The 16,434-nt window shown below is 34.3% G+C and overlaps 1 protein-coding gene across 2 annotated transcripts in view; it reads left to right on the top strand.

The window, feature by feature from the left end:
• Positions 1–4,788, top strand: part of LOC131153590 (uncharacterized) — a 46,518-nt gene extending 41,730 nt beyond the window's left edge. Inside the window, exons 4-8 of one of the 2 annotated variants that reach the window (XR_009136267.1) lie at positions 1,105–1,215; positions 1,306–1,385; positions 1,720–1,785; positions 4,214–4,255; positions 4,383–4,546. Coding sequence is in view for 1 of the 2 variants with exons in the window: in XM_058106003.1 (XP_057961986.1) it covers positions 1,105–1,215; positions 1,306–1,385; positions 1,720–1,756; positions 4,214–4,255; positions 4,383–4,468 (356 nt within the window). In the remaining variant the exon portion in view is untranslated. Of the gene's footprint in view, positions 1–1,104; positions 1,216–1,305; positions 1,386–1,719; positions 1,786–4,213; positions 4,256–4,382 lie in introns of both variants that reach the window. The other variant, XM_058106003.1, reaches the window with a different exon arrangement.
• The last annotated feature ends 11,646 nt before the right edge of the window (positions 4,789–16,434 follow it).

The following is a 16,434-nucleotide window of genomic DNA, read 5'->3' as shown; positions in this document are numbered from 1 at the left end:
AAAGTAAAAGTTGGGTATAATGCATTTGGTAAATAGTTTTTCCAGCTTCTAAAAGCTAACTTTTAGCTTTTTGTGGGACCTTAAAATTGCAGATTTGGATCTTTCAAAAGCTAAAAGCAAATCTTTTATTCCATAATATCCTTAGTTTTTTGTAAATATTACAAATTTGTCTACACATTAATTATATTTCTTAAACTGACATTTTTTTACAGTTTTTTTTTTTTTTTTCAAAACGAGGATTAACTTTTTCTTAAAGCTTTTTCACAGGGGGGCATACAATATTTACAACAACCTGAATCAGCTCCTTTTTTTTCAGTTCCTTTATAATAGTTACTTTTTGTCAGCCACAGGGGATAACTAGACCTAAGCACTCTTGGCCTACGTATGGTGCAGCACAGCTACAGGATAAGACTGGCTAGGTGGAGGCTTACTAGCTCCCTGCCCAGCTCAAGCTAAGGTAGATAAAATAGCATGAAACCTAAAAATTTTAAAAATAAAACTACCTATTTCCTTTCCTTTCCCTTAAAAATGGCAGACCAAACCAGATAGGATTGTCCTGTCCAGTCCACTCACAATTCAGCCTGTGCATCCCTAAAAAGTCGTAGCCTGCAAAACAAGCTCACACTAAATGTGCTGTTGTGCTGGTTTAATGTTTTTGAGGAAATGAAGATGGGGAAATATGTTGTTCATAAGAACAGAAGGTAAGAGTGGAAATTAGAATATGAATATTAGTGAATAGCTCTCCTGCTGTTGGGAAATGGATGCTACACTAGAATGGTTGAGGAGGATGGTGGGAGCAAATAGATTTATGCGTGCATGTATGTGTGTTGGTGTTTGTGTGCTTGCATGCATGGATGTGTGCATGTAAGATTGGCTTCCAGCCTCTAGTTTTTGATCATAAAACTTTTTAAGTGGAGTATGGATCAGTGAGGTTACATACATACATACATACATATATATATATATATATATATATATATATTCTTTTTTAATCGATTATTTGTGTTTTTTAGTGTGTTTTTCGATCATTGTTTCAATAATATAGCATCGTACTCTTCTTTTTCTTTGGTTTTGGAGTCTGATATACATTTTGAATTTTGATAGCTATTGTTGGAGATATAACACCATCTGATGGTGTTCCTAAAGAAGAAAAGAGCAGACGAGAGCAGGCAGCTTTGAATGAAATGTGCAAAGTTCTTGGTGGAGGGACAAGGGGTAGTCACTAGTTCTTGTTATCTTTGATTATCTGTATTTTCTTTTTCTTACTGTCAAATCGCATGGGAATGAATTGTCTGCTATCTGCAGCTGAAGAGATTAAAGAACTTTGGGCAGAGTATGAAAACAATTCTTCCTTGGAGGCGAATCTTGTGAAGGATTTTGACAAAGTATGCATCTTGTAGCATTCCCCTGAAATATTCAAATTACTATCTTGTTAGCTTTAGTTTTTGGGTGTTCTCCCATTTCAATCCAAAGGAAGAATTCTTCCCCCTTTTGTGTCTTGTATTCTTTTGTTTTTATCTTCATAACAAATGCCTTTTTTTTATAAAATAAATGGAAGAAAAAAAAAATCTCACCTGCTATAATTATTACTTGTGCAAATCATTGAACTCTTTTTCATATTTTCAGAATTCATTCTTCTGTTGGATGAGTGTTCATTTTATTTGCTGAATGTCTCTGTTCATTTCAAGCATCTTCTAACCAGTTCTCATATTGAACCAGGTTGAAATGATTTTGCAAGCATTGGAATATGAAATAGGTAACTTCTGGTCATGAAAATAATTAGAGGTTTGCATTTTCACCTTGTGATGAATATGTTTGAAATTATGTAGCAGAAGCATTTTAAGTAATTTTAGAAATTCCCAGTCACTCAATGATGAACTATACGGAATAAGCAATCACTCTCAAAGAGAATCAAAGAAAGCAACAAATAAAAAACACAAGATTTACATGGTTCGGCAATGTGCCTACGTCCACGGGAGCAGCAACTGAATTTTCCACTATGAACAATGTCAAGCTTACAATTAGGATTATAAAGTATGATTATATATGAATCCTATGTGTACATGAACCTTCAATCCTATTTAAACCATCCTTGTAGCAATCCCCAGAGGAAAATCCTCTGATTCCCCCAATCTATTGATCTCCAAATTCAAAAATCATAATCTTGTGCCGAATGAAACCGTCGACGGTTTAGGCCAAACCGTCGATGGTTTGAAGCCGAGAACAACTCCTTGTATTCTTCCTGAAACCGTCGACAGTTACAATGCAAACTGTCGGTGGTTATCCCTCTTCCTGCAGCCTTCTCTTTTGTTCCTCGCTGCATGATGCTTTACCGGTGCATGCCTTTCACTCAAAGTATGAGCCACATCCCCAACATATTCCTACATCAATGCCTTTACAAGGTTGGCTTTTAACATGTTGGTTCAGTTATGCACACCTGCACACACACTGAATTTAGTATATTAGCCATGCCTTTTCTATGGCGTGTGGAATGCATGGCCTAAATGATTTTTTCGTTGGTTATCATGGTCATTAAATATCCAAATAATTGTTTGCAATCCAATGCTTAATCGTATTCTACTGGGATTTGTGCTACTTATGTTTCCCGAGAACTTTTTAATGTTGAGAAAGCTCCAAATTAGAAAGGGTAAGTTGCGCAGTTAATCCTTAAAGTTTTCTTGATTGCACTACAATCACTGATCTAATTTTTTGCATTGAACTCATAAAACTTGCAGCCAAGTTCCTGTGTCCTCTTTGATGGTCAAAATTGGCTAGGAGACGTTTGCCTACTTTTCAAAGTGATGACCAGGACCTTTGAAATAACATTTTTACCCCTCTTTAAGTTGCGGAACAATCACATCTCCAAATCGAGCTGCCCTCCACCTGTGACTGTCACCAGCTTCAATTTAGCCACCTCGGAGCAAGTCTTGTTGCTTGAGCTAGACTTCAATTAGGGCCATTATGCAGCTTAGAGGAATTATTAAAAAAAATTAAATGAAGAAAAACAATAAAAAAGAAAAAAAAAGAGGTAAACTTACAAGATTCTGGTCATGGGTTTGTCAAGTGTGCTAATCAATTTTGGAAGTCAAGGATTGCATTTGCAATTTGGTTGCAGGTTCAAATGGAATACTAAAAAATTACATTAGGAACTGAAGTGCAATTAGGAAAAACTTCATGGACTAGCTATTTAATTTACTCAAATATTATGATTCTACTTTTTAGATTCATAATTTCATATAAATATGGTAGAGTTCATGGTGCAGATCCTGGTTCCTTGCACATGAAATATGAAATATGGCCATCGATTTGAATTCCAGATTCTCCCTTCATTTTCATATTTGCCCTTATTCCTTTTTCCAAGTGCTTTTGTTTCCCACTTCCATGCACCTTTTTTTTTTATTCTTTGTTTTTATTTTTACCTGATTTTGCCATGGCTCTATTATGCATTATTTCGTCTTAAGCCCCATGACACAAAATAAGTACTGCCTTTCCAGGTTCTCAATTCTTCTCCACTCAGCTACACTTTTTATGACAACCATAAAGTAGGATGATTCTGTTTTTCTTTTTCCTATTTGGTCATGAAGGCTTTTAAAATATCACACCTGTATCCAACTCTAATATATACTGCCACATGAGCTTCTCTTTCTTTGTAATTTTATCATTAGAACTATTATAATATTCCTTCTATCTCCCAACTCCCACAGCTGCTCTCTTTTCCGTTGATTTTGCCAGTACAACTTCAGAAGTTTTCTATCAATTTCTTAACTGACATATGTTATAAAGAGGAAATGACTCGAATAAAGTTCCCTATGTTGAGTTCATCCTGTAAGATACATAATTTATAATTGTTGTCAAACATTTTTAGGATGACATCATGTTTTTTTATTATACGAAGGTTCGTAAACACATTTATATACTACGTGCTTTGGTTTGATATTGGCACCTTACTCAGGACATATGGTTTCTTCCTCTTGAGACATTTATATTGCCTTTTTAGAGAATTTTTAGTTCTCAACACTCTTTAGTGCCTATTCATGACATCTTCTATTAAACTTAGCCTGCTTTGCAAGAATTATCTCATATTTTGACCATGTCATAATTCTTTTTCTTATCAAATTGTTCTATATTGTGAGAGTATTGTGCGTTTCTTTGTTTAATCTTCTTGTCACGCTGAGCTATCTGATCTTTTCCTTTTTGATAATCAATGCGGCAGAGCATGGAAAAGTGTTGGATGAATTTTTCCTCTCAACAGCAGGTAAAATAAACTAACTTTATGATTTCAAGCAGAACAATCTTTTTTCTTGAAAATAGAAAGGCTATTTACTGCTATTTGCGACTTAAATTCATTGCTCATGGCTTGCATATTCCCCTTGAGCGTGCAGGAAAATTTCAGACTGATATCGGGAAGAGTTGGGCCGCCGAGATCACCTCTAGGAGAAATTTGAGATTGGCAAATAGGATTAAATGACGGTTTGGCTGAATTAGGATTTAACATATTTCACAGTTGTCCAAAATAATGAATGGAAGGTGCCCTTACCCAGCCACATTCTCTTTACCAATTTTTGCTGCGGAATAGGGAAGGGCAAGTAGTTGTATTTGTATTTTGAAGCAACTGAACCTAAATTTTAATTCCCTGGTGAATTACCGGGGGGGCTTTTTCAGCGCAGGAAGCTGTTTAGAGTGCCGGATTCCAGCCCAGAGGGCTAATTTATTTTGCAATTTGCAGTGTACTGCCAAATCAGAGTACCTAAGTATTGGAAGTAGGAAATTACTTCCATTTTGAACTCATCTTTTTTTCATAACATAATTTTCTGATGAAATATTTTAGGGTGTGTTTGGTTGTGAAAAGTAGTTTCATTTTGTAGTTATAAATTTTCAAATAATAGAAAAGAATGTCTCATTAGGTTCTACTTATTATTATTATTTTTAGATTTCCTATACAAATGCTAAAAATTAAAAAAAAATAAGTTGGTTTTTTTTTTTGGTAATTACTAAGAATATTAATGATGTATAATAAAAATGTTTTCTATGACTAAGCATTGTTTTAGGATTTGTTTGGATTAAGGATTTTGTTTGGGAAAAGGAAAGGAAAGAAAAATTAGGAGGAAATTTATTTTTTATTATATTTTCTCTTTGCACAAGATATTTTTTAAAATGGAAATTTGTTATAATATGATTTAAGAATTAAGAAAAATGAAAATTTAATATGTAAAATTAAGTTTTCATTCATTGATTTGATATGTATGCATATATATATATATATATATATATATATATATTTGCTTGATAATTAAATATAAAAAGTAATTTTAAAATCTTTAATGTCTCTAAAAATTCCAAATGGAGCCTTAATGTTTGCTCAGGTGTGTTGGGCAAGCTCATGCACGCTAATCATGAAGAATGAAAATAACAGTGAAATAGTATATCTTAAATTTACATAACTGAAAATATATACTGTCAGCTGTCAAGTGTAAGATGTCATTTGATTTGTGAAATTGAAGATATTCTTTGAAATGGTATATTTTAGGAATTTTATCATTGAGAATAAGACGTTTGTTTGGGGAGAATATTTTTATTTGATCTACCTACGGTACCATATATGAGAATATAAACTGTGGGTATCAAATATTTTGGGATCATGAACCAACCAAACACTACCTTAGATAAGGTGGCATTTGGATCTTGGTTAAACAACGACTGCTTTGGGGCGGAAGAATTCCTGTATGCTGTAGCAAAGTCTTTCCTTTGAAAAAAAAAAAAAATGGAAAGGGAAAGTGGGAAGCTTTGAAAAGTGGAAATGCTTGGATCTAAGGGCTGGCTTGAACGTGCAGCTAGAGGGCCAATCAGCATTGAGATTTTTTTCCCGATTTTATTATTATTTTATAATAAAATATAAAATAATATTCTGTTTAGGAAAAATTTTCTCAGTTTAATGTTTGTGTAATCTTGCAGCTTGGTGCTGCGAGATTTAAAAGGTTAGGTCTTCTCATAGAGACGCGTGGCATGCTGAGAAACAAATCTTGCAGGATCAAGTTGCGAGATTTGTAAGGGAAAATCAACCGGCAGCTGACGCGTGGCAAGCTGGTTAATTAATTTTGGAGAACGAAGCTACGAGATTTGCAGCGGAAATTAATCATGAGGTGACACCTGGTAAATCTCGCAACTTAGTCTTGTGAGATTTGCTTCGGCCCTTCAAATGGCCTTTCTCCTTCAATTTTCTACACACAGAACAGAGAGACCAAAGAGGTTGCATAGCAAAGAAGGGACCGAACAAATGGTAGGTGAACGTTGCTTGTGAACGTTGAGGAGAAACATATAAAAGAAACAGATGGGGTAACGTTATTTTAAAACTTGTCAATTAGTTCTTGAATTCAAATTTTTATTTTTGATTGAAGAAGTTGTTTGATTAATAAGATCGTTAGTGTAGCTAATAAATTAGTTGGACCAATTGAAGGCATCATTTCGAAAAGCCCAAATTTGAGGTTAGGGTTTTTTTTCAATTAATATTTTACTTCATTTCATTTGTTATGCGTAATGTAATTGATATGCTCTAATATAGTGTTTTAAATTTGGTATTTAATAATACACTACATGTTTAAAAAAGAAAGATGTTTCTTCCATATGATGCCGGTAATAGTGAAAATGAAATTTGGGGAAAAGAAATCCAGGCATTTTTAATAAAACCGTAGTGCGTCTCATCTCTTTCCACAATTTGTTTATTTATTTGTTTTTAGATATGAGATTCTAACTAGGAGGAGTGAAATTTTGATTTTGCTGCTGCCTTTTGATACTGGCCTCTGTTCCAACCCCTAAAATCAAACAGTAATTTTTTTTATAAATATATTTTTGTAATATATGATGAATAAAAAAAACTGATATTTTAGAAATAAGAAAATAATCTTAATATACGCACAAAAAAAAAAAATGGTGTTCGATGAATCATCAATATAATAATGAACAGATGAGTCATTTTAGTAATTTAATTCATGTGTAAATAATTTCTATAATATTCACTTAACTATCCAATTGTTAAAATACCATCTCTTTTCAGTAAATAAATTTAAATGATTATAAATTTTTTATTAGAAGTAATCACATGTCAATTTATGTTCTTCAATCTTTTTTTTTTTTTTTTTGGGTAAAAAAACAGTGGTATTATTAAGATTTTTGTCCCCAAAACAATTCCTTTCTTTTCGCAAAAAGACCCTCATATCATGCGCTTATACAATTTTGTTTTTTGTATGTTTTTACTATTTCCTAAGGTCGATCTAAATGGTAGGAAGTTTGAGCATTGTTCCAGTGACAATATTGTTGTATATAAGGGAGAAATTATCACAGGAGTAGAGGGTGTTAGGTATAGTATTACGTCGGTTCGACCAATTCGAATTGACCATGTGTGTAAATTAAATAAATTGTACTCGAAAATATATTAATATTTACATATTTATCCAAATCAATATGCATTGACGGTTCCCGTAACTAATGATTACGGTCTGCGTATTGTGTTGGATGCACACTGCATAGGTACGACATATTTAACTGTGCAGTTATATGTCGAAATCATTCCTCACATGGGAGTCATTGCGAATAGGCAGACAGGGTCGTTTGCCAAGCATGTGGTTGAAGCGGGGGAAGACACCCAATAGAAACGTCCTTATGATATGACTGCGGAAGAAGGTATTGAACTATACACTAGTGCGCATGTTAGTGGGATGCCTATTGTGGATTTCAACGAATGTCCAGGATCGTCGTTCGAGTCGTCGACGTACGAAAGACTTGTTCTTCACTCGAGACGCACACGTTCCACCTACCGCACGGGGAGGCGACCGTCACTCCAAAACGTCATCGTTTTGTTCGGGCTACCTATTAATGAGAGCCCCACCATTGGTCATACTTCTAGACCAGTAGAAGGACCTACATACCGTCAGAGATGACTTGCCCTGCGTACTTTATGCGAGCGTTTGTTAGGAGTCTTGCCGCCTGACAACGAGTTGGTTGGTGCACGCATTCGTATGTGGTTCTTCGAGGGGGATATGTTTCATCAGCTCCCGACAGATGCAGATGCGCAAACAATAGCATGTCACACACAAGCCCACCTGTTGTGCTTGATATGTGGGGTGCTATTTTATGACGTTTTAGGGAGTTACGCACATATGATGTTCCTTTCACTCCTTGCGGACCTGTGAGCGATTCCCTTATATAGTTAGGGTTCCATGACTTTGGCGTGACTTTATCCTTGTGCCGCGCCACTCACCTGTCGAAGGTGCAGATTGCTGGCCCACTCCGCTTACTAGATGTTTGGACCTGAGAGAGATTTCCATCTTTAGCTCCTACACAACGAGGTTTCTTGCAGATTCAGAGGGGCCAGGACGGTCGTCCAGTTGACCCACTCCCACTCACATACCGGTTAGTACTAACATCATTTATCCCTCCTTATTCATTCTATAAGTACTACGAATACTAATTTGTAGTACTTACTAGTTGTTACATTCGTAAACTTATGTTTCATCTTATACAGATGGAGGGACGACTTGAAGGTGTCGTCAATTGTACAATACACATTACCCTAGTACAGGTTCGAGTTGGACATGCACTAAGAGCATGAGGTATAGTCCGATTAAAGTGTAGCACATAATAGTCTTTTTCTTCCAAATACGTATAGTTTGATTACATTTTACTTGTGTTTAAGTGTTGTTCCTATGGAGGCCCTTATACGGTTGATATTCTAGCCGACCTACCTCCCAATTATGCAGTCAAAAGTGACCTATGGGTAGCTTGAGTGCCACTTATATGCTTTCATATTATCGAGTGGTATCTCCCCGACCGAGTCATGCTGCAGTTCGGCTATTGACAGGGCATTCCCAACCGCTTCTTGACGTCAGGGGTAGATATAGTTGAGGATGACCTCTATGGCATGGATGGACGCGGTCGAGGGGTCACGGGTTGAGCGACTACGCATGCAATATTTGTGACTACGTGGGAGCATTGGCGAGAGTACATCGTACTAGGAGTGGCAGAGGACGGTCTGATGCATCCGGATGACCCATACTTTACCTGGTATAGGTCCATCACGCGACGCTTCGTCAACAGGACTGTTGTTGTATATCTAAGTCTCGTAAGAAGACTTTAACCCACACTTCATTTTGTTATGTGTACATTACGATCTGCATATGTTAACCAATTTTTTTCGTACTCTGCAGACTAACATACTACATGAGGCAGATTAGATCTCGCCAGATCCTGCAATCCACTGATTGATGAGTGCTGCATTAGACCTTATCCACGGGGACGGCAGACGAGTCCCAACTGCTCAACCTGATGCACCTGCATGAGGAGGTCGACCAGCTCCAATACGAGAAGGTCGAGCAGCTCGAGTAGGAGGACAACATGCCTCCTCCAGTCGTCCAGTGAGTCCCATCTCCTCGCCACCGGTTGTATAGGCAGAGTACCCGACATGCCTCCTCCAGTCGTCTAGTGAGTCCCATCTCCTCGCCACCGGTTGTATAGGCGGAGCATGTGTTTGGTCCATCAGCACCGTATGCAACTTCGTCAACAGCTGATATTGCGGGACCGTCCAATAGACAGGCTGACACCCCTTCTGACTTTGCTGCCACCCCATCGATGTCATTTTTATTAGACGATATTTTCGGTGGGGAGGAGGTCGATGCACCTGCTATGCCGCCACGTTATCGTCCAGAGACATCATATCAGTTCTCTCTCCGTACGCTTGGCATGGATGATGATTACACAGTACCTCTTGGCGGAGATGATCCGTAGATAGGACGACAATGAGATAGGACAACTGATGCAGATGACCAGTAGGGAGAGGGCAGACGCAGACAGCAGCCACCATGACCCCGAAGACGATCTCGCTGCGGCACCGAGTAGTATAACGTTATTTTCATTTCATTTGTATAGCATTGATTACTTTCATTTCATTTGTATAACATTGATTATTTTCATTTCATTTATATAGCATTGTTGTATTATTTATGTATAATTGGGAATATTTATTTATTTTCCTCAACGTGTATATGTGAATGAAAGTTGTGCACTTATCAAATATCTATTACTTGTTTTATATTTGGTTTGCTAAACGAAATATGATAAGATTCAAGTAAACAATAGTTTATTTATAAACTAATATAAGTACTTTTCACTTTCATAAAAGGAAAAAAAATAACTTTTTTATCTTAATTTTATTAAGAAGCAAAGTACACAAAGCTAACTTCTACGCCAATTAATAATTAATGTGAAAAATTAAAACAGATAAGACTACCTTCTATATTAATTAATGTGGAAGATTGAAGATAATACTGTGATTAAGCAAAATACATCTATTTACTTTCCTAGTTTTTAGATTTTTTTCTCAGTAACTACTTAAAGCAAATAGATGTTTCGTTTTTTATTATTGTAATTAAGATACCCTTAAAATTTTCAAAATTTTGAAAAAATTAATAAAATAATTTAGAAAATTTTTCCCAATTTTCAACCTTCATAATTCATAATAAATTACTAATAGGCTGTTTTAGAAACAATTAAAAATTTAAAATACAATAACAAAAAAATAATTAGAATTAATTTTATTCTTTACTAGAACATCTTTTGATTTATGACAATTTGTATTCTCATAATTATAATCATAGTTATCAATTTTTAATTAATTCAAGGACAAAAAATTCGCTCACAATTAAATAAATGCATTTTTAATTTAAAATTACGCGTGACAAATCTCGCAACACCAAGCTGCAAGATTTGATTGACCAGGACTATTAGGTTTTTGACGTATAGTAAAACTCGCAGGACTAAGTTACAAAATTTGATTGACCGAGGCTATTAGATTGTTGGCGCGTGGTAAATCTCGCAGCACAAAGTTGTGAGATTACGTAAGTATTAAATTGAAAAAAATTTTCTCAAACAGAGTATTATTAAATATTTTATTATAAAATAAAAATAATATGGGAAAAAACTCTTTTGTCTTTCCTCAAAGAAAAAAAAAAAACCCTTTATATCATATTTTTGTGAATTGGAGCGTGGGGTTTGGGAATTGACATATTCAAAGGGCCTTGCGTTGGACGATGAAAAATGCTTCCACTTCCTTCCGCGTCTCTTAAATACGTCCACCCACCACCCCTTCAATATTTGTTTCTTTTCCGTTCTCACGCCAAAGTCTTCTATCATCATCGCCTTTCTTTATCAACGCCATCAAAGTAGGGGTAAGCAAATGGTCGGTTTGACCAAATTTGAGTAATTAACCGAATTAATCGAAAAATTTGATTAAAGAATGCTGTTAACTGAACTGACCGAATTACTGAATCACACCGAACCGAACCCGACTGAATTACCAATTCGGGTAATTCGGTTAATCGATTTGAACCGAATTCATTCAATTATACATTAAATAAAAATTTCATAACTAATTTATTTTAATAATTGTGTTAATGCATTTACTCTATCACATAGACTTATTTATTTTGAGGTGCAATAAATTTTATTTATTTATTTATTCTAGGTCTTCGCAAATCAAGTGGAAATAAAAAAAAAAAAAGCGATGTTTTTGTTATTATTGAAACATTGAAAATAAAAAAAATGAAAAAAATTTCGCTGAAAAAATTTATTGTCGGCGTCGTCATCCCCTTCGACGACAACATTAATTTCCATAAGGTATATCCATGTTCATAATAAAAAACAATTATATTCATTATTTATACTTAAAATTTAATTAATTAATAATTCGGTTAATCGGTTAACCGAATTATTTTTGATTGTTAATCGAACCGAAACCGATTAATCGAATTTTTGTAAAATCCCAACTGAACCAACCAAACCAAGTTTTATACCTGAACCGAACCGACCAATTTCGGCCGATTAATTCGGTTAATTCGGTTTTCACCGAATTATGCTCACCCCTACATCAAAGTGCGTACTCGCTACTCTCTCTCTCTCTCTCTCTCTACCTGGTCTACTTTATTTATTTATTTATTTATATAACTCAAAGACTCCGGCCTCAAGCCGATCTTTTGGATCTTTTTTAGTGGCACCAACTCTGGAAACTAGAGGAAACCCCTAGTCCTCTTCGCTAGGTAAAGTCGGGGTTTAATCCCGCATAACTCAGTAGTAGCCATCTAATATGGGTCCACCATGTCTTGCGCAACGAGAGCCACATCCATCCATAGCAAACTTGTCAGGAGAAAGCATACTGCCTTACTACTTGAGCAACCCCCGGGGTACCTGGTCTACTTTAGCTTTAGCATCACTTTATTTTTGTTTAATGGAAGAATTTGTTAATAAAAAATTTTTGATTAATTTGATTAATATACCGAACTGATCATACCGACCAAATAGTCAACCATAACTACGGTTCTCTACATGAGATAATTGGAAAAAAAAAAAGTTCTACTTTTAAATTTACTAAAATTAATTATAATTATGAAAAAAAAAAAAGGGTAAACTGTATAGTAAACTTGGTGATGGAACTAATTTGAGACAAGATGGATTAACGTAATAAATGCTCAATTAAGTTTGGTCAAAAATATGGTTAATCAAGTTAAGCTAACAAAATTAGAAAAGTCAAAAGAACATAAATGGTTGGAAGTATGGTCCAAGCCGCATTAGACTAAAACAAATTGAGTTGGACCTGTTGATTTTAGTGAACAAAGATAAGTCAAATAAAACAAAGGTTGAGTCAATCCCACCTCTAAATTTCTTCATGTTAATTAATTAATTCAAAGAAATAAAAAGGTGCAGTAAAAAAAGAAGCAAAAGCAAGCAGAAAAAAATGAGAAATCAAAAGAAAAAGCAGTTTAATTGTGAAAAATAATTTTTATTTGTGAATTTTATTTTATTTAAAAAAAAAAAAAACTATAAAAATGATATTTTCAGTTTTTCAAGATTTAGCGTCTAACTTTGAACACACTTTATTTATTTGATTATTGTTATGTTCAAATGGTTTAGGTAAAAAGAAAAAACCTTTTACCAAATAAAATCAGAAGAGACTTTATTAAAATGTTGAAGAGTCTATTTAGGGTGGTCTTACTCTATCAAGGGTCTTGCAGAATCTTATCCTTCATTTGAAAATCAGCATAGGATTCAGCAATTGACTTTTAAATTCATGATAAGCTGAATTAATAGGCTGCAATATTCCTCATCTTGAAAATGGGATACATGACCCATATGTTCTTTTATTTGTTTTCAAACTTAAATTAATTGATTCTAATAAATATCTAGCTGATGTGAATCCAATTTTTACGATTATGCACGCATAGCATAACAAAAATATAATAAAATATAGTGAGCACAATAATTTTACTTGGTCTAAATATATTTTTAATAAAGAGCATCAACAAAATCTCCACTATATATATAACTTAGTATGCACACTTTTTCATTCTAACTCATATTATATCACGTAACGAGCCTCTCACTTTTCATGCGAAAAACTTTTTTTTGTATTTTTAGATTTTAGGTGGACCTCCTTTGAATGTCTCTATTTCAGTTATAGACACCCCATTTTGTTTGGGACTTATATAACACAAATGGGTAGAATTTATTAATGTAATAAAATGAAAAAAATACCAAAAAAAAAAAAATTGAATACCTGGGATATATATATATTGAATATATTAAAAAAAAACATAAAATGAAATAATGTGGATCAGCATCTTCATCTTTAAACCTGGAAACACAAAAAGAGAAAATAAATTAAACATATGGGAATTTACACAAGAAACATGTGGTGAAATTATGGTTTAATGTGAGCACAAATTAATCAATTCAATTCAATTTTGGTGGATCAAATTAGGTGCTAATTGATCAAATTAGAATTGATTGAATTGATTCCATAAGCCTATAAATAGTGGACTTCTGAGAGTGAGAGGCACAGGCATAGAGATAGAAGAGTGAGAGTTTGAGAGAATTGTAATTCTGGAAGAGAATTTGTGAAGAAAGGGTAGAATTCAAAGAATTCTAGATAAAGGCTACAAGGTTAAGAGTCAGAGAAGTTGTAGAACTTGAGGCTTGGAGACTACAGAGAGCCAAAATCTGAGAAGCATTAAAGGATTGGCATCAAGCTTAAGATAGGAGGAGTTTGAAGATAAAGATTGGTTTTGTTTTGAATTTCGTTTAATTTTGGTTTAAATTGTGAAAAATGAAATTCAAAGTTTTGTGTTTTGAGTTCAAGTTGATTATTTATCCAGATTTAAAATTTTGATCCATATCTGATTATTCCATATCCATACCCAAATTTGATTACCCAAATTTGGACCTGTGTCAACACGACCCGTATCTTAAATGGTCAACCTGACCTTACTGCCACATCAGCAATCTGTGTGAAATACCTAGAGTCAACCAGAAATTGCTATGCGGCGGGTTAAGTTATACTAATGTCACCCTCTCGTATGAAATTTGGGGGAAAAAAATAAGAAAAAAAATGTCACGTGGCAGGTGACATCATGCTGACATCATCTTACTATAGTAAATTCAAAAAAAATAAATAAATTAGAGTCATGCGTCTCCACTTCTGGTAGACACGTGGCCCACCTATCCCAACCAGGTCAACTCAATTTAGATCGGTTGATTCAGTCTGACTTTTGAACCACATGTTTATTTATTTTATTTTTAAAATTACTTTTTAATTTTTGAAAAGAACAAAACAAATATGAAAAAAATTTGAGAAAATAAAAAAAATAATTGAGTCATATTGACTTAGATAATAAAAAAAATAAAATACCAAAAACTAAAGAAAATTCTTTAAAAATCCCAAACAATTTTAGAAAAATGCTAGAAAATGTTTAGAAAATTTCTATAAAATTTTGAAAAAGTCTAGGAATATTTTAAAGAATATTTTGCTCAAATTTGATGATTTTTTTATTATTATCTATGTATATTCTTTTTTTTTTTTTGTGCATCCCAATGATTAAATAAAGGGTAAAGAAATATTTTAGACCTCACATATATTAGTTCTAAGGTGGGTTTATCTAACAAGATCCATTCCTTTGGATGTCTTATTTGACACTCTTAAATCGCACCTTATTTTATATATTTTTTAATTTTAATTATCTTTTTAAAGGAGTTAATTAAAGATTATTAGATTCAGTTTAGGGATAATTCACAATTAGTTAGGCACCGTTCGTAGAACGGGTGTGTAGGGGATGTTAGTAACTTCCCCTTACATAACTGAACTCTCGATCCCAACTATGATTATGTAGACTGAGACTACTAGTTTCTTGACTTAGGATTACTCTAGAGACCAATTAACAAGTGGTAATTAGGTGAAATAACCGCACCGAGGTAAATAACACGTTAGTGACGACTTCATCCAACTTATAATATTATTATTTCTCGTCATTCTGAATCCGTCTTCAAGATATTGCAATAGCTTGGCGACTCCTCTAGGTACCTAAAGAGTCAAGCCATTAATTAATCATGAATTATCCCAGATGTGAATTTAATGGTCTTTTTTTATTATTCCATGATATGTTATTTGTAAATATGAATAATTGTTGCATATTTGTGAATAGTGTATAGATAACTCTTATATGCATGTTGTGAATAAATGGATAAGCATGTGCAGGGTCTAATGATATGTTGGGATTTGAGGATAGACTTTAAAAATTTATATGAGCACACACATTTTTACAAGCCTCCTACCCGGGCTTTACCCTTTAGATATAGGGGTGTAAAACTGTTAGCTCCCATGAGACAAGGTCTTTGGGGGCGCACGAAACACTCCACTCAATTTTACTTTGTCTAAACCCATTGGGTGATGATAGAGGACATGTTAGAAACCTATTGTTGATGGAAAATAAAGCTTGAACCGCACAAAGTGTGATTGATTTTCTCGCTAGAGAAGGAGAAATGGGAAACCATGTTGTTAGCTTTGGTGTATTCCTAAGGGGGGGAGGGATGAATTGGGTATTTAAAAATTAATCCCTTAGGTTTAACTAATCTAGCAAGCAGTATTTCACAAACCTAGGGTCTTTCTATGCATTCACAATCCCCAATCAAATATTTAAATGATAAACATAAACATATAGGTGCAGAAGGTAAATTGCAAAAAATAAAATCAATATCGGATATGTTATCGAGGTTCGGCCAACTGTGCCTAGGTCCCTACCTCTAGCTCGCAAGCCTAAGGAGTCCACTAAAACTCACTTAACGGGTGGAGCGGCACCAGTTACAACTAGGTCAATTCAAGGGGCTGACCTCAACTAACACGCCTTACCAAGATGGCGCACCTAACTTTCCTAATCAAGTTTAAGCCAGTTCAAGACTATTCAATAGGACTAGTCTCCCTTTTCAGGCCACGCCTGAAATACAACAAATGGTATAAAATTTTTTTACATGAAAATGTGCTTCTCAACTAAGCAGGTATGTTCTACAATACGCACAATACTCAATCAACAACACATCAATAATATAGGAAATGTAAGCTTT

Source organism: Malania oleifera, chromosome 4 (assembly GCF_029873635.1).
Source record: "Malania oleifera isolate guangnan ecotype guangnan chromosome 4, ASM2987363v1, whole genome shotgun sequence".
Taxonomy (NCBI): domain Eukaryota; kingdom Viridiplantae; phylum Streptophyta; class Magnoliopsida; order Santalales; family Ximeniaceae; genus Malania; species Malania oleifera.
This window is presented reverse-complemented; position numbering and strand designations above follow the sequence as displayed.